The sequence below is a fragment of the Macaca nemestrina genome, chromosome 4 (assembly GCF_043159975.1).
Source record: "Macaca nemestrina isolate mMacNem1 chromosome 4, mMacNem.hap1, whole genome shotgun sequence".
Lineage (NCBI taxonomy): Eukaryota > Metazoa > Chordata > Mammalia > Primates > Cercopithecidae > Macaca > Macaca nemestrina.
Window position 1 is genome coordinate 1,620,446 of NC_092128.1, and position 25,826 is coordinate 1,646,271.

General features: G+C 54.1%; 2 protein-coding genes across 2 annotated transcripts in view; both read left to right on the forward strand.

The window, feature by feature from the left end:
* Window positions 1–25,826, forward strand: part of PTPRN2 (protein tyrosine phosphatase receptor type N2) — a gene marked incomplete at its 5' end in the record, with an annotated part of 1,004,492 nt that overhangs the window by 832,890 nt on the left and 145,776 nt on the right.
* Window positions 8,664–25,662, forward strand: LOC139363036 (caskin-2-like). Its single transcript, XM_071095920.1, has 5 exons — window positions 8,664–9,072; window positions 10,211–10,564; window positions 10,648–10,851; window positions 16,982–17,970; window positions 22,738–25,662. Exons 1-5 carry the CDS (start codon window positions 8,664–8,666, stop codon window positions 22,798–22,800), a joined length of 2,019 nt encoding a protein of 672 aa, XP_070952021.1. The 3' UTR covers window positions 22,801–25,662.

Consider the following 25,826-nt stretch of genomic DNA (forward strand, 5'->3'; position numbering starts at 1 on the left):
ACCGCAGACCAGTGTGCTTGCCTCGGTGCCTAGTGAGATCCTAGGCCATATCCGTAGACAGGGAGGGAGCTGGGCATCACACCCTGTCTTTGCTGATGGCATTTCTTGCGGAGAGATGGAGGAACTGCTGTTGACATCACGAGTATAGATTTTAATGATTTTGTTTTTTGTTTTTTGTTTTTTTTACAAAATATCCAAAAGAAAAGATGGAGACTTGGAACGATCATGCCGTTAGATAAATTTCTACCTACTACACTATTCTTACAGGCTATTAATTAAATAATTATTTAATGAGGAGAAAATAGAGTAAGCGCAAAGGGGTTCTCTAGGAATGTGCCGTGGGGCTATTCCTCAATTCTGTTATGTTCCACAATGTTGTCAATAATGGAATTAAAGACGCGTCATTGGGTTGAGTAAACTTTTGGATGGTGTGATGCTAGGAGGAGGAGGAGGGTGTGAGTAAGGCCTCCGGCTGGCACCAGAAGAGCCCTGCCCCAGGGTGGCCGTCGGATGGAAACGACCTCAGAGGTTTTAGAGCCGTGTGAGTCCACTGTGTTGCTTATAGCAGGGGATGCGCACGGCTCCCCCGGAACAATCCCACCCACAGCCACGTTCCGTGTGGCCCACGTGTGAGCTGCCCGAGGCCACCCTCACCACGTTCCGTGTGGCCCACGTGTGAGCTGCCCGAGGCCACCCTCACCAAGCACCACGAACCAGGGGCCTTCAAACAACAGGCGTTTCTTCTCCCACAGTGCTGGGAGCTGGAAGTCTGAGAGCAAGTCTGAAGCTGTGCTCCCTCCTCCAGCCTCTGCCAGCGCCTGGCAGCTCCCGGTGTCCCTTGGCTTGTGGCTGCCCCACCCCAGTCCCTGCCTCTGCGTGCGACCCGCTCCCTGTGCATGTCTGTCTGTATGTGAATTTCCCTTTTTTTTTTTTTTTTTTTTTTGAGATGGAATTTCGCTGTCGTCGCCCAGGCTGGAGTGCAATGGCACAATCTCGGGTAGCCACAACCTCCACCTCCTCGGTTCAAGCAATTCTCCTGCCTCAGCCTCCCAAGTAGCTGGGACTACAGGTGCACGCCACCACGCCTGGCTAATTTTTACATTTTAAGTAGAGATGGGGTTTCACTGTATTGGCCAGGCTGGTCTTGAACTCCTGACCTCAGGTGATCCACCCACCTCAGCCTCCCAAAGTGCTGGGATTACAGGCATGAGCCACCCTGCCCGGCCTCAAATTTCCCTTTTTGATCAGGGCACCAGTCCTACTGGATTAATGGCCTACCCCAGCGACTTTGTGGTCACTTGATTACATCTGTGAAGGTCCTTTTTCCAAGTTACATAACATGCTGAGGTCCTGGGGTTAAGACTCAACGTATCTTCTTGAGGGGACATAGTTCAAGCTCTAAGAGCCCAGTGAGTGTTTTCAAAATTGAGAAATTTTACATAAATAATACAAATGCCTGATTTCTATTTTTTTAATAAAAGATCTGAGCAACCCCAGTCCCACATTCCTGGCCAGCAGTGCCTATATGCTGTCCCCTTGGGGTAGGACTGGTCACCTCCAGTCATCTAGCCCCCCTTCCACCACGCAGGCCCTCCCTCTGCTTACGTGGCCTGCATAGCCCCTGAGACACTGGAGGTTACAGCCCCTGATTTCTACCCTGTTGTGGCCCATGAAGGATTTAGACACCTCTTAAAAGGAATATATGCTCTAAATTAATGCTGAAATAGCGAAGTCAGTAGAAAATGATGGCCATGGGAGAGACACATATGCCCCCTGAGGTTAACCCGGTGGAACTGCTGCATCCCCGTGAGGGAGACCAGGGTCCCAGGGACGCAGCCAGCATGGCCACCCCCAGGGCTTGCCCTCAAGCCTAGGCCCTGCCATTAGACAGCTGTCTGCAAGACCAGAAGACAAACAAAGAGGAAAGCAGGAGGTCTGCCGGGGTCAGGTAGGCCTGAGGAAGGGAAGGAGGGCATGGAGTATGGGCGGAGTCCTCAGGTCCCAGGACGGCCTCCCGTGTGGTGAAGGGCCAGGACTGCCCAGGGCTGCAGCAGGCAGAGACAGGACCGGTGTGCAGGTGCACGAACCACACTTCCGGCACATGGGGCTCTCGCCTGTAACCTGGCTGTCCCGGAACCCCTCCTGCACATGGGCGGGCTGAGGGCCAGGCGCAAGGGCACTTGTGTGCAGGCGGCAGGCAATGGGCACCAGTCCATGGTGGGCGTACAGATAGCAGGGCTGAAAGGGACCCTAAAGTTCCTCGGGAAAACCCCCCAGGGGACATCTGGGAGCTGTGTGTGGTCCTGAGCGGCATGGGGTCCCAGGCCTGTGGCCCTCACTGCACAGGGCTCTTCCGCAGCGGGACCCTGCGGCCACGTCACTCTCTGCCCTGGGAAACATCCTGTGCCATGGGGGGTTAGGCAACCTGGGTGATTTTTTTATTTTTTGTAGAGATGGGGTCTCACTGTGTTGGCCAACTGGTCTGAAACTCTGGGCCCAAGTAATCCTCCTGCCTTAGCCTCCCAAAGTGCTGGGATTACAGACATGAGCCACTGCACCTGGCCAAGAGTGAGTTTTAATGAGCACGCAGTTGCTGTCTTCCCACATTGAAAGTCCATGTGCTGAGAAATGAGGATTCTCTTTATTCTGGGCGTTCTAGAAAGCAGCGTCCAAGGGGATCGAATGGACGCAGGAGGGAGAGAGCTCAGATTTTAGCTCTTTGTTAGGTTCCTATAACCCAAGTGCCCTGTGGGTTCCCCTTGTGTGGATGCTTCCCGAAACTGTGTCACGGTCAGTCCCTGCGTCCTCTGGCCTCATGGCCAACCCTGTGTCTCAGGCGAGCATCCTTCTGTGGGTGGTGGGGACACACCCACGCGTCCGACCCCCGCAGAGCCACCTGGGCCTCTGTATGCCTCACACTCCTCTCTCCAGCATCCACGGTTTGCCCCCAGCTGAGGACTAAACAAGGGAAACTCCTTCAGGCTCACGTTGTAAGGAACCACTGCGCTCCCAAAACACCCCTGCCAGAGCCTTGTCTGCTCACTGATGAGGATTCTGTCTCCGGGCTTTCATTGTCCATCCTTGAATTCCGGCTTCCCAGAATATCCAACTTGTATGTGTAAATCCCTGTTCCAGCCATCCGTGGATGGGCCTGGCTGAGTCCTGTGGACTTCAGAAACCCAGCACACCAGGATGAATCTGAAGGCGGGTGTGTGGCGCAGATCCTGGAGCAGGCGTGTTAAACCCTAAGCTCCTTCCCACGCAGCAGGACCCCCATTCCTGCGGGCCATGTGGCTGCACCACGTGGAGTGAGGTCGAAGGCCCCACAGAAGGCAGAGCTGGCAGCTCGCAGGGAATTTCTCAGAGGGGTGCCCACTTGGGAGGGAGGGAGGGTCCCCGGCCTCTGTGTCACTCACTTCGTGCTTTAGATGTCTGAGTAACCCAGTGGTAAACGTCCGCTGCCTGTGGTCTCCGAGCCTCTCATTCTGTCTCACATACGTCACTTAGGCTACCTGCAGGAGAAGCGGGGCTGAAAGAATTGTCAGAGGCCAAAATCATCCTTATCATTGTCCTGGAAATAAAAGTAAGCAGCTCATTTCAGACACTATGCCCAGGAGGAGGTTTTGTCCGGAGCTATGCATGGAAGGGCATCGTGTTGATCTGTGGCACGTATGGCCTCCATCTCCCCTGATGGGAGTCAGCAGGGCCACCCTGTGTGACCACCCGTGAGAGCCTGGAATAAAATCCCACGCAGCCGTAGTCAGCACAGCCCCCGACCCAGGCCCTCCGACCAGGGCCCTCACTCCCACCGCGGGAGCAGAAGCCGCAGTTGTCTCTCCCAGCTCGCTCCTCTGCCGCCTGAGGGCCCAGACTGTAGCCTCCAGCCCCAGGTGGCCTCGCTCCCCGGCAGGAGTGTCGGTTCCCAGGTGACAGTTGTCTCTTCAAAGTCGGTGGGGCGCAGGCTCTAGCAGAGAAGAGTAGCTGGGAGAGCACATGCAGCTCTCACTGGTAACTTTCACGGAGCCCTACGTGGTTTGTTATTGAATTGTGACTATGACCATATCATGTTTGATGTGAGGGATAAAGAAATGATGGACGTGTGGGTGATGATAGCCATTCTTTGGTTTATGTACCCGTAAGTCCCACGGAGAGCATTATCAATCACGTGGTGCCTTCGTGGCTGCGTTTTCATGTGGAACGCTGAATCACTTTAGAGTGCATAAAGCAGGGAGCTGCTTGTGACTATGCGTGTGTGGTTTTACGAAAGTTGGGGCACACATGAGGCCTGCCCTGATTGTGGTCGTCTCAGACAGGAACACGGAGCTCATGAACCTTCTCAGTCTCGCCGAGAGCCCTGGGGCAGCCCCTCCGCCTGCAGGTACTGCTGACCGGCCGAGAGCCACTCACACCACTGCCCGACCTTTAGGAGTCTTTGGACAGACCCTGTGGAAGGAACCAGTCTCTCTGGCCAGCTCTGAGCGCCGCAGGACCTGGCTGAAGGGTCGTGGGCAGATGGTGACCGTTGCACAAGCAGAGAGAGAATCGTAAGGGTACGCAGGGTGGCACCCTGCCTGGAAGGCAGGAAACGGAAGCAGGAGGGAACTGGCACCAGAGAACTGGTGACAGAGGAGAGGATGTGCCTGAGCTTCAGAAGGGAAGGCGACCCTCAGAGGCACACAGCATGGGGCAGAATCAGAGCTTAAAAAAAGGGTGCCCGTCTGAGGCAAAGCTCCTTCCTCCAGCCTCGGCCCTGGAAGGCCACTGTCCTGCTTGCAGGGACCCTTCCTTGCAGAGCAGCCAGCACCTGGCCCCAGCGGCCCAGGGTGGAGGCACACTGCTAAGGGATGATAGCATCTCCACTTTGCAGTGACATTTGCTGAAATCGGATCATAAAATCCACAAGGACTTTATTTTTGAGAGTGAAAACTAGAAATGTTAACTCTTGTGGCTACTTTTGTTTTAAAAGCAGCATAAGAAATCTTTCTCTGGCCGGGCGCAGTGGCTCACGCCTGTAATCCCAGCACTTTGGGAGGCCGAGGCGGGCGGATCACGAGGTCAAGGGATCGAGACCATCCTGGCTAACATGGTGAAACCCCTTCTCTACTAAAAATACAAAAATTAGCTGGGCGTGGTGGTGCACACCTGTAATCCCAACTGGGATTATGGGAGGCTGAGGCAGGAGAATCGCTGGAACCCGGGAGGCAGAGCTTGCAGTGAGCCGAGATCATGTCACTGCACTCCAGCCTGGGCGACAGAGTGAGACTCCATCTCAAAAAAAAAAAAAAAAAAAAGAAAAGAAAAGAAAAAGAAATCCACCTCTGCCTGTAATACCTGCCCAGAGTGATCAAGTCTTCCCTAAAGCTTTTAAACTACAGTGGGTCAGCACTGTCATCCCTGAACGGTACTTAGCAGGCACATATGTTAACTGAGCTTATGACATCAATTCATGGGAAGCCAATACAGTGTAGACTCTGTCCCTGTGTGGGGGGGTGGGGGCGGGGGGCCCATGCATATGTGATGTTTGCATGAGTGGGTGTTTACTATACGCCTGTGTGTGTGAATGTGGTTGTGTGTGTGCTGTGTGTGTCAGCATGCTGGGTATGTGTCTGTGTGTATGTGTGGTGTGTGTGTTTCTTTCTGTGTATGTGTGTGCGAGGTACGTGTCTATGTGACTGTGGTTGTGTGTGTGTGTGTGTGTGTGCTGTGTCTGTGTGTGTGTGTGTGGTGTGTGTGCTGTGTATAAAAGGACAACCCACAGTGCTAAACCTGAATCTGTAGATTCCCAGGTACCTGTCTATCAGAAAATACGTTTTACTATGAAGTTGTCTGTGTCCTTCATCTGTCTGGCATTCTGGAAGGATGTGGTCCACCTTGATCTGGAAGGCACTGAGGGCAGATTCAATCAGTTCCTGGCATTCTGAAGGGATGTGGTCCACATTGATCTGGAAGGCACCAGGGTCAGATTCACTCAGTTCCCACATTCTGGAGGGATGTGGTCCACGTTAATCTGGAAGGTACTGGGGTCAGATTCACTCATTTGCTGGCATTCTCGAGATGTGGTCCCTGTTGATCCGGAAAGCAGTGGCGTGAGATTTGCTCAGTTCCTAACATCCTGAAGGGATGTGGCCCACTTGGATCTGGAAGGCACTGAGGTCAGATTCTCTCAGTTCCCACATTGTGGAGGGATGTAATATAGTGCATGTTGATCCGGAAGGCACTGGGTCAGATTCGCTCAGTTCCCGTCATCTGGAGGAATGGGGTCCACACTAATCCCAAAGGCACTGGGTCAGATTCGCTCACTTCTCGCCATCTGGAGGAATGGGGTTCATGCTAATCCAGAAGGCACTGGAGTCACATTCGGTCAGTTCCTGGCATTGTGGAGGGGCGTAGTCCACATTGATCCAGAAGGTGCTGGCGTCAGATTTGCTTATTTCCCGTCATTCCAGAGGGATGTAGTCCACATTGATCTGCAAAACACCGGGGTCAGATTTACTGAATTCCTGGCATTCTGGAGGGATGTGGTCCACGTTGATCGGGACGGCACCTGGGTCAGATTGGCTCAGTTCCCAGCATTCTGGAAGGATGTGGTCCGCATTTATCCGGAAGGCACCTGGGTCAGATTGGCTCAATTCGCAGCATTCTGCGGGATGTGGTCCGTGTTGATCTGGAAGGCACTGGGGTCAAATTCACTCAGTTCCTGGCATTCTGGGGGATGTGGTCCATGTTGATCCAGAAGGCACTGACGTCAGATTCACTCAATTCATACCCTGCCTTGCCTCCTGCTGTGTGACCTTAAGCAGGTTACCTTGTCACTCTGGGCTTCATTTGCCTGTCTGGAAAATGGAGGGTTTTGTTTTGTTTTGTGCAGTGGTGCGATCTCGGCTCACTGCAACCTCCACCTCCCAGGTTCAAGCAATTCTTCTGCCTCAGCCTCCTGAGTAGCTGGGACTACAGGTGTGTGCCACCACGCCCAGCTAACTTTTTGTATTTTTAGTAGAGATGGGGTTTCACCATATTGGCCAGGCTGGTCTCTAACTGCTGGCCTCACGATCCACCCCCCTGGGCCTCCCAGAGTGCTGGGATTACAGGCGTGAGCCACCGCGCCTGGCCAAATGCAGGTTTTAGTGGTGCTCACCTCACAGGATTATTGTCAGTTTCACAAAGAGCCTTCCTGTGAGCATGGAGGTTAGTGCTTGAGCACAGAGTTAGACGTTTGATAACAGTCATAGTCATTTCATGAGGGTTTTTTAATTGTGAAAAAGTTGTCCTTAGTTACAGACACACACTCTGGGGTTTATGAAGACTACTTTAAATATTTATGTGAATTCTAAGTTAAAAGTCTGCTATGCAGGTTACGAGAGCAGTAGAATGGCCGCTGTAAACCACAGTGAATACAGTTGCCCCTGATTCTGCTTCTGACTCCGGTGGTTCCTGTTCTGTCCTAGGGCTTCCTCAGCAGGTGCTGAGAAGGAAAGAAAGGGAACACCTGAGGGGCACCTCCCCTCCCTCCATGTGTCCCCAGAAGCGAATCTGGGGAGCCAGGAGGTGGTAGGGTGTGTGCCCAGGAGAGCGGGAGCAGCACGGGGCAGGGCGGGCCCGGCAGAGGGTAGGACCTTCAGGCCCTCTGCGCCCAAGCACACACACGTGATCTCTTGCACCCTTCATTGGGGATCATTTTTCCTCTTCACATTTGTGTTACTTAATCCTATTATCTTAAAGGATACCTTTCACATTTGTCAGAAAACAGAATTTCCATTGGCTTCCATGAAAACCAAGGTTGCAGCTCCTAGAGTCAAGGTGGTCATAACAAGTATCAGGGCCCCCGAGGGTGCGGACGCCACACCCTGACCTGAGCGCCTTACGGCCAACAGCTCCTGGGATCTGTTCAATAAGCCCACGAGTCAAGTACATTTTATTTCCATTTTCAAGGAGAGAAACTGAGGTATGGGACAATGAAGCCACCTGCCTCGGTCACAGTTAGCGGCCGAGCTGGGGTGTGGCTGCTTCCTCTAAACCACGCAGTGTATACTGGGCACCCAATCGTGTGAGTAGAAACAGGAGTCTTCCAACCCACAGCATCAGACAATGTAAGGAAAGGGATCCCTGGCGGCACCTCACCCCACGGAGGACGGCACCAGGAGCTGCAGCTAGGAAAAACAGAGGCCATCAGCTTTGGGCGAGTGAGGGCTTCAGAGGGCCCTGAGCCCCACAGTGACCGTCATCCACAATGTTTGCTGCACTCAACTACATAAATATGACAGGGAAAGAGAAAGTGGCGGGCAGGGGAGAGGCCGCTCTCACCACAGCCCCGGAGAACCAGAGTCGGGCAAATGTAGTTCTCTGGGCCTCCGGACCGGTCAGAGTCTCTGAATCTCAAATCCGGAGCAGAGGCAGAGGACAGGGGCCCGTGGGGAGTGAGAGGAGCGCACCGAGGCGGGGGTTGGGGCTGCAGGAACCCCGCCAGGGTGGCCTGGAACTCGCCTTTCGCCTCCTGCAGGTGACTCTGCCTGGCTGAGAAGAAGCTCTTCTGTGGAAGGCCCACGTTGGGTGATCCCATCTAGTTCTCTCCTGGACGGCTTGATGTTGCTTTAAGATCATTCCTTGCTCCAGTAGTTACCCTCCGCTGCACAGCGAGTTATCCTGAAACTTAGCTTAAAACAACCATGTTGTATCTCACAGTTTCTGTGGGCCTGGGGTCCTGGTGTGGACCAGCTGGGGGTTCCAGCTGGGCCCCCATAGGCTGTGATGAGGGTGTCCTCTCAGCTCAGCTGTGGCAGGCCCAGGCCGTCTGTGCTGTTGGCCCCTGTCCATGGGCCCTGTCCACGGGGTTTCCGCATCAGCCGCCCACCACGTGGCAGCAGACATCCCTCAGAGCTAGAAAGTCAGTCGGGGGACCCCAGTGTGCAGCCTTAGAAGCCACCTCTGTTGCCTTTGCTGTCCTCCAGGCGTCGGAGTGGAGTCACCAGGTCCAGTGGCGCTCAGGGGAGAGAATTCCAGGAGGCCGGAGTCCCTGGGCCGTCTCGGAAGCTGCCGGCCACACTGACATTTCAAGAATGAGCCCGTTCCATTTCAGTACACTCACTTTACCACAGGCTCAGTTTAGGAGCTTTTCTTATTTCTCTACTTTTCCAAACTTTCGATACTTCCTTTTCTCCCCTTCATCTTCATTGAAGGCTTTCCACAAAGAGCCCTATCACAGCCCCTTCTAAGACCGGTCTCAACAGCAGCAGCCTGAAAACAGCTATTTTGGCCCCTCAGGTATGAAGGTCCCCTAGTGTTTCCTGGAGACACCTTCTGACCTCAGCTCCTTCTGAGGGACGGAGGACCAGAGGAGAGAGGAGCAGATTCGGCGGCGTGGAACAGCAGAATGGCACACACGTGCTTTTCCGGTGGCGTATGTTGTGGTATTCATTTAGCGAAAATCCATTTTTAAAACCCTAGACCTGTAGACTGATCAACAGATGAAACAGTGAGCTGAGCTGCCGCCTGCCTTTTTGTGTTGCCAGAGATTATTATCCACCATATGCTGGAAACCTGATGGTGAGCATCGGCCCCAAAGCCACAGCATGCCCGCCGGTGGACAAGAGCGTGTGTGGAGGACACTGAGCCAGCCAGCGGGCGTGGGCAGGCAGCCTGTGCTCCCCACTGGGCTGTGAGAGTCGCACACACCTCAGCTTGCTTCTCTGAGAGGAGACACCCATGCTTACCAGCACTGACCAGGCTTTCTCACAAACCACACAGCCCTCATCAGTTACACCAGTTACACCAGCACTGACCAGGCTTTCTCACAAACCACACAGCCTTCATCAGTTACACCAGTTACACCAGCACCAAACAGGCTTTCTCACAAACCGCACAGCCCGCATCAGTTACACCAGTTACACCAGCACTGAACAGGCTTTCTCACAAACCACATAGCCCGCATCAGTTACACCAGTTACACCAGCACTGAACAGGCTTTCTCACAAACCGCACAGCCCACGTCAGTTACACCGGCACCAACTGGGCTCTCTTATAAAGGCACAGCCCATGTCAGTTTCACCAGTTACACCAGAACTGACCAGGCTTTCTCATAGATGCACAGCCCACAACATCAGTTACACCACATCTACCGGGCTTTCCTGTAAACGCACAGCCCACGTCAGTTACACTGCACTGACCCACTGACTGGGCTCTCTTATAAATGCACAGCCCACGTCACTTCCACCAGCACCAACCAGGCTTTCTCCGGAGCGCACAGCCCGCTGTCAGTTACACCAGCACCGACCAGGCTTTCTCCGGAGCGCACAGCCCGCTGTCAGTTACACCAGCACCGACCAGGCTTTCTCCGGAGCGCACAGCCCGCTGTCAGTTACACCAGCACCAACCAGGCTTTCTCCGGAGCGCACAGCCCGCTGTCAGTTACACCAGCACCGACCAGGCTTTCTCCGGAGCGCACAGCCCGCTGTCAGTTACACCAGCACCGACCAGGCTTTCTCCGGAGCGCACAGCCCGCTGTCAGTTACACCAGCACCGACCAGGCTTTCTTATAAACACACAGCCCACATCGGTTACACCAGCACCTGTACCAGGCTTTCCTATAAACACACAGCCCACGTCAGTTACACCGCACTGACCCACTAACCAGGCTCTCTTATAAATGCACAGCCCACGTCACTTCCACCAGCACCAACCAGGCTTTCTCCGGAGTGCACAGCCCGCTGTCAGTTACACCAGCACCAACCAGGCTCTCTTATAAACGCACAGCCCACGTCACTTCCACCAGCACCAACCAGGCTTTCTCCGGAGTGCACAGCCCGCTGTCAGTTACACCAGCACCGACCAGGCTTTCTCCAGAGCGCACAGCCCGCTGTCAGTTACACCAGCACCGACCAGGCTTTCTCCAGAGCGCACAGCCCGCTGTCAGTTACACCAGCACCGACCAGGCTCTTTTATAAACGCACAGCCCACTTCAGTTAAGAGAAGCTTTCATACCTAGAACCACAGTGCTTTGTGAGTAGGTCAGAGTGTAGGATAAAGTCTGCACAGCTGTGGCCACAGAACTTTGGGTAGGAAGGGTCTTGGGGCAGCGCTGAGTGAGGGGAGGAGATGCCCCTGGAAGGGGCATCTGGAGCTGCTGGAGCAGACACCCCCAGCCTCTTAGACAGTGTGTGGTAGAAGCACAGAGACGGCAGTGCTCACACAACACATGTGGGCACATTCTGTGGAAAATAGAGAAGAAAAGCCGTTATCTTTTTCAAAGACTGATACTATTAGTGAATTACTATTCAAAGAATAATAACTATTATTAATATTATTATTGGGGGGAGGCTTGGAGGCTCTGGCGGAGACCCAAGGAGCTCAGGCTGTAGAGAGGAGTGACTCCAAGCCTGCCTGAGTCTGTAGCTAAGAACGGAGCTATTCCCTGTGAAACATGCACTCTGTGTGTGGGTTCGCACAGGACCCTGTGTGTTATCGAGATTCTGGCACTGACCGGCTTGGGGTACTTCATTTACCTCTCAACACTTTGGTTTTCTCATCTGTAAAACTGGAAGAAAAAAAAATGCATGAATTCCACGGTTTTTCTGGGAGTGAAAGGAAATCAAATATGGAAAAGTAGCTTGACAGGATGGAGCCACTGCTGCCCTGCTGACTGGAAAGTACTCGCCTTTCTCCATGTATGCGAAAGCGTGCGTGTGTGAGAGGCGGTGTGTGTGCACATGCGTGAAATGATGCGTGGTCCGTAGCACTCACGTGTTCTGAAGGTGAGGGACTCAGCATTCGGCTTCAAACAAATGAAAGACCCCGAGCCCACAGCTGAGCCAGCCAGGGTTCCTTGATGGAGAGAGAATGCGCAGGAGAGGGTGAGGGCGTCCTTGCACACGCTGACCAGGGGCTTTTGGTGTGGGGAAGGGATGCGAGGGAGGTCTGGAGGCACCCCTGTGTGTCCTTGGTTGATCGGATGAAAGGGAGCCAGCCTCTGATGGGTCTGAGGAAGGGTTGGTGGAATTCTCAGGGAGGAAGAGGAAGCTGTTCTGGTGGACAAGGTAGAGATGGCCAAGGCTGAGGGTGGTGGATGGAGGGGACCAGACCCCAGGACTGCTGGAGGCCAGCCGCCATCAGCATAGGGGGATGGGGAATAGGGGGAAGGTCAGACAAGGGGTGACCTGAAAACAGTAATGGGATCTGATTGTGGGGAGGACAAAAGACAAGGAAGCCTCAAACCTCACCCCAAAGATGGACATTCAGGACAGGCTGTCGCCATGGAAACTGGGAAACCTGGTGGAGGAAAAGTCACTGACTCTGTTGCAAACGTGCTTGGACGAGTGAGCCTGGTTTTTCCGCAGTGTCACTCGGAGGCGCCATCTCTCTTAGTGCTCACCATGTTTGGGGCACTACTCTTTTGAAATGGTCTTTTAAAAATGCACTCTTAATGATGGAAGTGATCTTTCAGATTTGTTTCTTTTTTCATACTCTAAAGCCATTTGGAGACAAGGATAGTCAACTGGAGGAGTGACGAGGTTAAGGTGTGAGGAATCACAAGTGGAAAGGGTTAGAAAACGTAAGACTAGATGTCTGGGTTTGTTTGGGCATATTTCTGAAGACAATTCCAAATGAGAATTTCAGAAATGACTGAGCAAGGTTGAAGTAGGTATATCACTTCCTAAAGTGTGTGAATGGAAACATATAGTTACATGTGGCAGATTCGTAAGGGTTTTAAAAGTGGTCTCGGTACCTGAGAAAGCCCTGTTGCAGATGATACGCTAATGTTGTACCAGACTCGCTAGAATGCCAGCGTGCATCCCACCGCACCGACAGAGGATGCGCGGCGGCTCCGTGCAGCTGGCCACTTGGCAGCTGAGAGTGAAACACATGGAATCGTACCCCCCCCCATGCTCCGTCTCAGTGACAGCTCACCTCAACCTGCTCCGCACTGTGTCAGAATGAAAAGCAACTGGGCAGGGCGCGGTGGCTCCCTCCTGTAATTCCAGCACTTCGGGAGGCCAAGGTGGGCAGACTACCTGAGGTCAGGAGTTCGAGAACAGCCTGGCCAAGATGGCGAAACTCTGTTTCTACTAAAAATACAAAAAAAAAAAAAAAGAAAGAAAATTAGCTGGGCCTGGTGGCAGACACCTGCAATCGCAGCTACTCGAGAGGCTGAGGCAGGAGAATTGCTTGAACCCAGGTGGTGGCAGTTGGCAGTGAGCCAAGATCATGCCACTGCACTCTAGCCTGGGTGACAAAGCAAGACTCTGTCTCAGTAAAAAGAAAAGAAAAGCAACTGGCTCCTTCCTGAATTTCTGTTCACATTAGATCTAAATATGTATAGACATATTTGCAATATAAAATCAGAAAATATCACTCAATAGTGATCACTTGATTGATTTTCCTTTTTAGTAGAATCCAGGTACAAAGGCAAGCTTTGTCAGGCTATTGCTGTTCTTTCATTTAATTGGAGCCTATTTTCATACATTAAAATATACGTAGGCACTTTTCTTATAGAATATGTGAACAGGACATGGCTAAGTTATATAACTGTGAAACAAACATTTACCTGGATTACCTGAATTATTGTTCTACTTTTAATTCCAAAACAACCCAAGGAAAAGTTTCCAAATATTATAATAGATGTGTAGTATGTAACTGACAAAATATGTGAAAGAGATTTTAAACAAAAATAGAGATGACCTGGATATTCTTCACAGAAGTATCTTGTTTCCTTTCATCTAAACATAATGGCACTGTTTAGCCATTTTCAAAAAAGTTAGATTCTCGTTCATGTGGTAATGAGTCTTTCTTACAAACAGTCAATCTAAGGAATTTTAGCTCAGTTTTGTAAAAAATAGAATCCAGTCATGAACATACAATATATACACTATATTGAACATCAGCTATGAAATATGTGCCTTATGGCATTATTCTGTAAATAATAAAATATTAGATCTTTACAAATAGGTTGATTGAAAGTAATAGGTCTTCCAGACTAGAATCTAGAGAGTGAAAATCAGATGAACCTCTAAGGAGACTGCACTGTTTGTAAACACCTGTGCCTATGAACAGCATTTTTTCAGAATGCTACTTTTAATGGACAAAACTAATAATAGTAATAATGAAGCCTTGAGGCTTTTTCTATTCTTTTAATTACAACTTTGAAGTTTGGGGAACAAAAGTCTAAACATCCCGACATGTTTGTCAGCCAATCCTTCAACCAGAAATGTTTGCTGAAACACATATTTGGTTTCTAAGTACATGGTCTCATGTAATCATGTCAAGCCATTGGTGGGATATCAACTCTGTCTCCTCATTGAGCTCCTGTTTTTGTATTTCAAAAGCTTCAGGTTGATCGGCATATGAGCCAGCATGAGAACTAATAATAAAAGCTGAGTTGTGTTGGGGATTTATTTTTCAAAACAAAAATTGACTTCCGTTGCTCTGCTTTGAGTAAAGAATTCATATTTTTCTTGAAATAAAGTGAAATAACTTGAAAAAATAATTTTAGTATTTCTCAATTTTAAAATAAGGGCATTGATTTTATAGCTATATCTTACATTTGCTAACATAAGCAATGTGGCAAAATCTTATCTTAAAGAATCTTCCCAGTTCATAAATTTGTCCCGTGGGATAAACTCTGCTTCCAGTATGCATGGGTAGATGGTGAGGGCTCTACTAAGATGCAGTTGTTTCTTCCCCATTGTTGTTGTAAAAGACCTACCTTCTTTTACAGTGAATAAGGACTTCTCACTAGTGTCTGATGCTCTTCCAGATATTGTCCTTGAAAAAATAACTACTGGTGGTTAATACATTTCAACTTAGAGTCATTCATATTTGTCTGTGCAAGTGTCTTTGTTTTTAAATTATCTCAATGCCAACTACTATGCTTTACTAGGAGGTTGACGTCTCAAAACATCTTGTTTTCAAAACGCACTCATTGCTATTTTGAAATGTTGTTTTCTTTAAATATATGCATAAAAATGCCTTATACACAGACCTACAATATTTTTAAGGATCCATTTTTTTTTTTTTTTTTTTTTTGAGACGGAGTCTTGCTCTGTCACCCAGGCTGGAGTGCTGTGGCCGGATCTCAGCTCACTGCAAGCTCCGCCTCCCGGGTTCCCGCCATTCTCCTGCCTCAGCCTCCCGAGTAGCTGGGACTACAGGCGCCCGCCACCTCGCCCGGCTAGTTTTTTGTATTTTTTAGTAGAGACGGGGTTTCACCGTGTTAGCCAGGATGGTCTCGATCTCCTGACCTTGTGATCCGCCTGTTTCGGCCTCCCAAAGTGCTGGGATTACAGGCTTGAGCCACCGCGCCCGGCAGGATCCATTTTTATTTTTACAATTTTAAATACTTTTTATAAATGGATTTAGAAGTCAAAATTATTTTAAATACTATTTGTGTACTGTAAAATTATAAATTACTGTTTTGGTTTAAAAAACAAAATTGATTTAGACTTTCTGAAATCAAGAGTCTCAGGTGTTTTTCTAATCATTTTCTACCTTACCATATTATTTTAAATTCCTGAAATATGTGTTTTGCTTTATAATAATCATGTTTCCCATAACAGCCTTTCTCTATTTTGTTTTAAAATACATTTTCTTTGATAATTTAGTACATGGGATATTTATTCTAATCACTTAAATGTGTAATCCATAACAATTTGGTGTTCCTTAAATTGAAAATGAGATTCTTATCACAGAACATTAGGTTTTACACGTAACAAATGTGAAATGCACTTTAAAAGAAGTATTGGCAGGATCAACAAATCATTTTTATACTATTTATATTGTAAGCTATTTTGTAGGTCTTGGAGAATTTTACATATATTATATTTTTTATTCATCAAACAACCCTAACTTCTGTATGAATAATATACTCATTTGTCATATATAAATGATTCCAATCAACATGACTCTCAAAAATATTTTGTGTCATGTTTAAAAGTTTTATCTGAAAATGTTAGTGAAATCATGTAAATTGAAATTTATTATTAAATGAAGTCTAAGATCTCATGACCAAAAAAAAAATAAAAAAGAAAAAATCCTCACATCATTATTCATTCTTCAAATTAGCTGAATCTAGTCTCACATTATTGCCGAGACACTTTTCTAAAGTATTTTCAAGAATTAAAAGATACATTTTCCACCCTGGAAATAAAAAGGGAATTTAAAATAAAGAAAAATAGAATGGAAATCTGGCGAGTAACTTACCAGTTTCTGAAGCAGTAGGACTAATAGAACCAGCACCTCAAATACCAACGCGTTCTTCTAATGACCCCCCTAGACTCTGGGGCTTGGAGTGTGGGTCCACCTTCAGCTTTGGCGGGGCCGGTTCTGCAGCCCCACTGAGGTCAGGCCGCACCTCGGAGGAGGGGTGGTGGCAGGAAGGGGAGTGAGGTGGGGGCTGTCAGACATACATCACCGCCTGCCACCCAGAATATATTGCCTGAGGTGCACCAAAGCCCGGACGAAGGTGCTGTTCTGCTTGTGAACCCGCATGGAGCCTTTCAGGCCCTCTCACGATTTTTAAAGTGACCGAAATGGAACTGAATTGGTGCCACCTCCCACCCATTCTTCCTCAAAGCACTAGAAAGGTCATTAAATTCAGATCCAATCAGGAATGCGGCGCTTTGATGTTGGAAGTGAAACACTGGACAACGGAAGAAGGGACCAAGGAAAACGGTTGCATTTATTCGTGTATTCACTGTCAGGTCACGTTTGTAAAGAAAGCAAAACCGGCTCTCTGGCCTGACGCCTGTGCTGGGCTCCGCCTTGCTCTGGGGTCGCCGGCCCGGTGGCCGCCCCAGGACCCCCAGACGGCAGGGTCCGCGTCCCCCTAGCCCTGAACGAGACCCAGGGTGGCTGCGTGGGGTCTGCGCCGCCGTGGAGACTGAGGGGCTGGACACGGCCTGGCCGAGGGAGACAGCTACGGCCACTCCCGGCCACCTCGGAGAGCTCCCGGCCGCCTGCTGGAGACCCCAGCCTGGATGAGGCTCCCGCGACCCAGGGCGAGGAGAGCCGCGGGCTGGTGGGGAAGGTGGTGCGAGGTCGCCGCGGGCTGGGAGGGTGCGCTGGGGCCCCTCTGGCCTCTGCCCTGAGCCGGCCTGGCCGAGAGCTCCCCGAGGCGACGCGCGGGTCCCCAGCTGCTCCCCGGCCCAGACCTCAGGTGCGCCGGGCCCTCGGGCCGGGCAGGGCCGTGGTGGGGGCGCCGTCGCCCGCCCTTGTGCTCTGGGTAGCTGGGAAGACCCGCCCACTACCCGGTGCCCCAGGGCCCTGCGACCGCAGCGGGAGGGTCGGGGCAGCGAGGGCAGGACGCCCCAATGCCCCAGCGGCCGAGCCCGCGGCCTGCGCGCGTTCCCCGAGCCTACCCTGTCGACAGCGCGGCGCAGCCAGACCCTAGGGCGCTCCCAGCACCGCGGAGGCCGGGCCTCCAGTCCTGGAGGGGATTCCTCTGTCGCCTCCCAGCTCCCGCGGGGAGTCCCAGGAACACCCCCCCACCACCACCACGGGCACACACACACCAGACACGCGCGCACACACAGACGCGCGCGCAGGCCGTTGCTATGGAGAGGCCGGTTACCAGCCAGGCTGAGGGCAGCAGGTCCCCTCCTCCGAACCCCCTCCCCTCCCCGTCCCTTCTCTCCGCTGTCTTCCCCTCTTCCCGCCCTGGCTCCCGAGTCCTCCTCCCGCTGTCTCCGGCCTCCCGCCCCCCAGCGCCACCTCCCCTCCCCTCCTTTTTCTCTGCCCAGGGCCGGGCCTGGGGTCGCCCTGGAGTCTGGCTGGGGACGCCGAGGCACCGGAGGAGGGTGGCGGGGAGGGACAGGAACCGCTGCCACTAGACTCTTTGCCCGAGAAGGTCCCTGGGAGGACATCCCGGGCGCTGGGGGAACCCAGGTACGGCTTCTCTCTGACCAGCCCGCCGCCGCGCCGCGCCCGAGTCAGAGTGCGGGGATTTCTGCAGGCCTTGCCCTGGGCATGGGGACCGAGAGGGCCAAGGTGATGTACCCCCTCCCCGCCTACTGGGGGGTTCACTCATGGGCAGAGGACCCCAGGGACGCTGCAGTTTCTAGCCTCTGGCGCCCCCGCCGAGCCGCACCGGGCCTCCTGCAGCCCGCTCAGGCCTGAGGGAACCGTGGCCAGACGCGAGGCCACTTCTTTGCCCTGGGGCTTTATGAAGCGCTCTGGCTTTGCCCTATAAATACAAAAATAAATGCAGAACTCAGCCTGGGCCTGCGGTCAGAGGAAATGGGGTCCTTCAGCCACTTTTAGACAGGGGCCTGCAGCGGACGGCAACGTACTCGTATCTGTGGACGACTCCCGCCCCCCGGGGCTCGCCCCCAGGTTTTACAGAACTTGGTTTGTAAGAGAAAAGCGCCAGGCAAGGCCCTCTGCGCGAGGCAGGTCTAGGGGCAGCGCCAGAGTGCAAGGGAGGGGAGGGGAGACGGTGGAAGCGCCGCCTGGGCCTGGCCTGGGGAGGTGGGGGGTGTGGAGGGGTTGGCCCCGGAGGGGCCGGGAGCGGGCGCCGCGGGCAGCCGGGTGTGCGGCGGGAGGGGCGTCGAGTGGCGCGGGCCGCCGTCTCCAGCTGTCCCGGGCGCAGGGAACAATGGCCAGGCGGTGGGAGAGGGGGGCCTAGGAGGGGGCCGCTGGGGTTTCCAGAAAAGGAGAAACTAAAGAGCCCTCCGCAGACTGTCATCTGCGTGTGACAAGATCTGCGCCCCCCTCTTCCTTTCTTCTCCTTGTTCCTGCAGCTGTGGGCCTCGGAGAGCGCATTGTACACACAGATGTTGGGTTTCAGCTCTCCGGCTCTCGCCAGCTCCGCGGGGGCGCCGCGCACCGGGGTGCCCCAACCTGTGGCTGTGGCCGGTGGTCCAGGGCCTGGGGAGAGAGAGTGTGGGCGGGGGCCGGGGGAGGGCGCCGGAGTCCGCAGCTCAGCGGTCCTAGTCGCCCCGAGACCCTAGCTCGGCTCGCGCGCTGCGGGCCTGACTGCGCCAGGGGCCGGGAGTATGTGGGGAGGCTCGAGCGACTGGGAGCGTGGCCGGTGATTCTGCTCCACTCCTTTCGCCCGCAGAGCGGTGGTCTAGGCCAGACCGTTGACCTGGGGAGGGGGAAGGGCAAGGACGCAGCTCGCACGCCTGGGTTTTCACCGCCGTCTCCCTTCGGCGTTTTGGGCCAGCGGCCGACATTCGCCTGGACCAAACGGTGGCAAAGTCTCACCAGTTCCGCCTCTGGCAAGACACTTTCTACGCGCATCGGGACCTAAACACTCGGGACAGCCCTGGTAAAGTGAGCAGAGGGGCTCTCGTCTACTCGCCCTGCATCATTGGCCTGCTTCCATTTGGAAAGGGAGCAAAAAGGCCCGAACGGCCACACTGGAAAAAGACACTGGAAAAAGTAACTGGAAAGAACGATGTGCCGTGAATTTTTCTCTTGCCAAGAGTGGCGACGCACCCCACCCACCCCTCCCAGGACAAAGGTCACAGCAGAGCCGCGCGCCGTGACTTTTCTGGCCGAGGTCTCTCTCCCCTCGGTGCTACCCTGAACTTGCCCAGTATGAACGATGAAAGGCAGAAACACTGAAAAGAAAGAAAAGGCGAAGGCCTGGCTTCGGCGTGGTACCAATGACTGACAAAGCTGATGTCCATTCATAGTCTCGGGCGGGAGAGGGTGTTTGGAGAGCCGCGGCCCCTTAGCCAATTGCTGTCAGCAACATGTGGGGGGGGGGGGACATCGCTATAGCAACCGGTGGCTGGGCCGCGAGCCGCGCCGCCGCCGGCCGGGTGCGCGCCGGGCCGGATATAAGGCGGGGCGCGGCGGCCGCGCTGGTTGGAGCTACGCGCGCGGCCGGCGGCCCTACGGGGACCGTCCGGAGCCCGCCCTGAGCCCGCCAGCGCCGCGCCCCGGCCCAGCGTGCCTAGCCCGGGGGCCGGGCCGGGGCGGAGCACGCGGAGCTGGGCCCAGCGGCCGCGCAGAGCTCCGGCGCCTGCGGGCTCCGAGCCCGTGCCGCCGCGCAGCCGCTGCCGCTGGAGCAGCGACGCGCGGCACCTTTGTCTCCACCGGCCGCCCTAGAAGTTTGTGGTCAGAATCGGATGACCCCGCTAGTCTGTGGTTCCAGTGCAGGGAAGCAGCTGGCTGAGATGATGGCGCTGCCGCTACCCGCAGCTGCTGCGCCCCGAGGCCGCTCGGCCCGGCGCACGCCCCCACCTCCTCCCGCGCGGGCGCTGGGCGCCGGCCCAGCTGCAGGTAACCAGGGGTGCCGGGCGGGGCGCGGGCGCTCGTGGTGCGGTTGGGTGGGCCCTGGAAGAGGCGAGAGACGCTGGGATGGGGGCGGAGGGAGCAGGAGGGGCCCACGAGGGCATCACCAGGCGCGTAGGTGGTGGGGCGAGGAAGAGAGCTTTCGAAGGCTGGAGGGCGCGCATGGGGGCTCGAATGGGCAACCAGGACGTCCGAGAGCTCAGTGCAGGGGGTCTCTGCATCTCCGCAGGACTCCTGTCAAAGGCTTGGGCTGGCAGGGGAGAGCTGCGCCTGAGATCATGCCCAAGTGGGTCTAGGGTGGGCATGTGAGGAGGAGCGGGCAGAGGGCAGCTCTTTCTGAGCGCACAGATTGGGAGGGGTGGCAGCTGTCCTGGCCCAGCGCCCCGCGGAGACCGCCCCAAGGAGGCTAGGACCTCCTGGACTTCTCCCCAGCGCTCTTCTCTCGGCCTTTCGCATTGCTCCCCACTACCTGCAGTTCCGACCATTGCAGGGTGCGGGGGGCGGGGGGGGTGTGCAGGCACGGAGATGGGAGGCGTGTGGGAAAGGAGGAGGGAAGGGGCGAGCAGTCAGGATGGAGAGGAGCCAGTGTGGGCGCATTTTCTTCCTAGCCCATTTTGGGGCGCTCTTCGCCCTCCTCACCAGGGTCCGGGAGCGCGCCTCCGAGCCACGGGAGTATCCCAGCGAGCGGCGAATTGGAGGGCGCCGAGGGGTCCTGCAGGGAGAGGCGTTCCAGAGGCAGGTGGGGATGCCTCGGAGAGGCCACCTCTCCTCCCGCAAAGAGAACTGCGCTTTCCCAGCGCCTCCCCCCACCCCAGGTGAGGCGTCCGCGTGCTCGCCAGAGAGAAACTTGTGACTGGACCCGAAGCTGTTGGAACAAGGGACTTCATTTCCTTTCTTCGTAACTACCTGTGCAGTTCCGAACACTGGCCTGCTCCGTGCTTTTAGAGAAGCGTCGCTCCAGGGAATCGGGCGGACCCCCAAGTTAGAGTTAAAATCTCAGCAGAATTGCCTTTTAGGGCCAGAGAGAGTCTCCCGCCCTTTTTGGTCCTCAGTGCGCTGAGCTGGGCGCTGCAGGCTGGATGGCTGGGAGAGGGGCCCCGCCACAGCCCTGAGGACGACGCGCCGGAGACTCTCCCAGCGGCTCTGCAGCCCCCGGCCCTGCCCGCGGGCCCCCGCCCCGTGCGTCCTTCTGCTCTGGGTTCAAGTCACCGACCTCCGTCCTCGGACAGCGGCCCCGGGGTCCCGGGCATGGTCCCGCCTCCCGAGCTGCGCGTCCCGGCCGGCACCGTGGAGCCACCCGCCTGGAGTCCGGGGCGCAGCGTGTCCGAGGGCACTTAGCCCAACCAGTCTGTCCTTGCGTCGCCGATCCCAGATTTTAGGACGGGAGCAAACAGGAGAGGAAGCGAAGGTTTGTGCGGAGGAGGGAGCTGGAAGCTCTTCCTTTCACCGACACAGAGGAAAGTGCCCTGCCGCCTCCTCCCAAGCACACCCCCCTGCGCTCCGGAGAAGAAGGCGGCGGTGGCGGCTGCGCGGCCCGGGGGCTGCGTGCGCCGGGATTCCCTGGTGGACGCGGGCATGGCTAGGGACCTTGGTCCTCCCTCGCGGCCGGCGCGCTCTATGGCCAGGAGTCTGGGCCTCAGTACCCTCCGCGCCGGGACCCCTCTCCGGGCTCTGAATACCCGCGGCTCCGGGGTACCCTTGGCCTTCGTGTTCGGCGCTAGGGCCCGATCTTTACGACTCCTGTGGGGATGCTGTGAACCGGCGAGGCGGGAGGGACGGGGTCGCTGGGGAGAAAGCCGAGGCTGCGGTCGGGGCCGAACGTTGACCCTCCCTTCCCTCGCCCTGTGCTCAAAGTTCTGCCACAGAGGGGTCCTGACAAGCGACGCTAGGCGGGTCTTGGGTTGGGGCTTCTGGGTCCGGGTAGAGAAGGCGAAGCGAAACCCCCCAGTCCTGAAAAGGGTCTGGTTCTTGCGGTGTGGGGAGGCCGGGCACCGTCCCGGGAAGCACCTGGTGTGGAAGGCGCGCGTGCGTCCAGGCAGGCCTGGGGACCAGGCAGCACGATATATAAGGGTCAGGAGCCGGTGCCTTAAGTGTGATCCGCTGAGTCTGAGTTTGAGTGTCATGAAAACGCCAGCGGAGATCTGAAAGAGGCTGGGGGCGGCTTTCTCAGGGGCATCCTTCCCCTGCTCAGTCCCTGGGTCCCTCTCTCCCACCGGAGACAATCTGCTGGTTAAAAATTAGTTTGCACAAGTGTGCCTCCCGCTTTGAACATCAGTATCATAAATCTTCCCTGATGTCTTAAAACACAGTATTTCTTTAAAACTGATGTTTTAGGAGTGCTTGAAGATGGCAAATAGACAATTTATTACCTTTTTTGTATGTTCACTTTTAAGTGTATGCCTGGAAAAACTCAATAGCCCATTTTAAAACAGTATATCCCAACTTATTTTCATTAAAGTTTACATTTAAGAATAATTTTTTCTTGAAGATTCTTTTCTTTTGCTTTTTTAGGTTTTTTGGCCACTTGAATGGCAGATTTGCAAGTACAATTTCATCTGCACGGAGGAACAATAGCTTTCAGTTGCACAAAGGGCTTCTCCCACCCTGAATTCAGACCGCAGTGCCTCTTGCTCTGATAATAGCTTCTGAAAAGATTTTGTAATGCAGAGAATTAATACATGATTATTTCCGCCTGACTTCTCTCATTTATTAGAATTCTGTGGCAAATTCCAAATTAAAAATAGTTCAGTTAACAGCTTTAAAAAATACTTTTAAAATATTTTAAGATACCCCTTCCCCCATGTTTTTAAGTTGTATCACTTACTATGGCCTGAAAACTTAAAAATGTTGATCAGCCCTAAAGTGAGAATTATTATATTTTAGTAATACATTTTAGTAAATTTAGAATGAAATTTCCTAATAATTCTAAGAGGATTCATCTAGCAAACCAAAGAAACTTGTTACGGCAACTCATTAATGGTCTCTAAAACTGACTTCTAAGTTTTAAGAGCAAAAGGTATTTATAATTGAGTAATTTAAATGCAGACAAACATAGGATGAGGCTGGGACTCAAATCTGATTCTTTAGAAATGATACAAATGAAAGCATCAACAATGTTAGAAGTTTAAGATTAACTGGCACTGAGCACCTGTGTCCCTGCGTCTTCATAGTGCAAGCATATTTGAACACTGCACACCGGTGACTCACAAAATGAGCTGCTCCTGCTAACTGGTTACATCACACAACCTTGGAAAAGGACTAAATCTGGCTACCAGTCAACACATACTTACCATAAAGTTTTGTGTTTGTGTGGCTGTATCAGCTCTCACAATTGAGTTTGGGCATAGAATGTCCTTTTTTCTTTTCTTTTAAGCGTACCACATGGACAGCTAAAAAAGTTCCAAAGACATTTTCCCATAAATGGCTCACAAGGGCATGTGGTGGAAGCCCCAGCCACCTCCACTCACGGGCAGGGTCAAAATAATTTAAATTGGTCAGGACAGTGTCTGCAGATGCTGATTTCTAAGACAGCTCCACAAATTGTCTCTGTGGTCATACACTTATTTTGAATCACAACTTTTGCAATACTGTACATTCTAAATTTGAGGAGTTGCAGGTGCAGATGGTTGAGAGGAAGAAATAGGCAATATTGTACTTCATCTTACTCTCAAGATAGATCTAACCTGGTATAAAATTAACTTAATCATTCTTGATTATTTTTTAAAATTGTAGTATTCCTGCATCTGAGAACTTAGCACTGAAGTGTGCCTATCTGTGCATCTCCCCGACCCCAGACGCACCCCTGCAGCCTGTGTTGCCAGGCCTCCTTCTCCCTCCTCCTCCTCCTCCTCACTTCTCTGTTCCAAACTTTCAGTCATTGAGCTGCCGCTGTACAGAAGGGGATGTTCTGCTTTTAAAAGACGCCTGACTGTAAATGTCAAAGTCATAAATATTTAAACATCATTTTCTTTCCATTTCAAGTCAAGACTGATAAGATGCCTCTAATTAGTCTGGGCTTTCTTCGAGGTCCACCCGCCGTGGTTCAGCCTTGGGGGTCGGTGGCCATGGGGGAGAAGGCGCTGAGGACCACCAAAGCCACACCTGGGTCAAGACTGTGTCTCAAACTCACTTTTAAACTCATTTCTTTCTCCTAAAGGCCATGGCTAGCAGGAGTTTTAAGATATTTTTTAACTGCACAAAAAGGAAGGGAGTCAAGTCATTGTGAAGTTATTGGAACTCAATCACTTAAAAAAAAATTCTTTAAATCTTCGTTTCTTCCGGGATTCCTAAGACCTGACTTGCAGCCAACAGTGTTTCCCTCCGCATCACCCTCCTGCTCAGCGCTGGGTGGGACACTTGAAACCGTCCTGGGCGTGGAGGGAGGACCCCTTTCACCCCTTTCTTCCTTTTCTTCTGCGGTGCCCGCGGGCGGGGAGGGAGGCGGGTTTCCCAGCCGGGCCCTGGGATCCACGACTTCTACGTCAGGCCGTCAGGCCGGTGGACCCCAGTCCGTCCCTCTGTCAGCGTTCCGCCCTCCCCTACAGTCAGACCCTCCTCACCCTCAGCCGCCGCGCTGCCCGCGGGCACAACTTCCCGACTGTCCAGGTCCCGCGGCCCCCCGCGGTCGCCCTCCCAGCCTCCCCAGGCCTCCCCCAGGCTGCAGGAGGGGCCTCCTTGTGGACCGGCCGGCGGAGGTGGGCCTGGGGCGGCTCCCACTCCTTCTCTGCTGGGACAGCGCCGGCCAGGCAGCAGGGAGCCAGGCGAGGTTGGTGGAGACAGGACTCCAGGGGACTGGGGCTCCTTCCTTCCCCTCCGGGGGCGCCTGGGACCCAGCCGGGACCCGGGAGGAGGGCCAGGAGCTCTCCGGGCAATCGTTCTCCTTGACATTTTTCTTTGACCTTTGAGTAAATCCAAGCGCGCCAAGGGAGGCCTCGAAAGCAGGCCTTGTTCCACTCCTGGCTTGCGGAGCGCGTCGAGGGTCCCGGCTACAGCAGGTGTCTGCCTCCCTGGGAACAGCCTGGGCGGGCCCCGGGTCCCTCCTGCCGCCCGCAGGCCAGACCGCCTCCTCCGGTCCCCACGCGTCCCCTGCCCTCACCTGGCCTGAGTGACCGCGGGCAGCGCCTATGCCCCTTCCTTGGGGAGCCGAAGCCGGCGGCCGCCCTGCGCCTCGGGACCCCACACACCCGCGCGCATAGCCTGGGTGCCACTGCCGGGTCCGCCACACGCCGTGGCCCCGCCGCCCCCTCAGAGCCAGGGTGGTCACCGCGCGCGTGTGGGCCTCACGGCGCGGGGCAAGAAGGTTCCGAAAGTCCCTGTTCCCGGGCGCAGTCGTCCACGTGAGCGCGCGGTGTCCTCCCGACGTCGGGGGAGCGGGGCCAGGGTCCCCTCCGCTCTGGGGCGGGTGGAGGCGCGCGGGGGCCGTTGGCCCAGCCGGGATGAGGGGTGGGAGGACGGCGGGCGCCCCCTCCGCCGGTCGCGCCGCTTCCTTTGTTGCTCGTGTTACGTCGGCCAAGGCGAGGCGGGACAGGCGGGAGGCGAGGGGAGAGGGGAGAGGGGCGGCGAGGGTCGCGCGCCAGGCCCCCGGGAAACGCCCTCCCGCC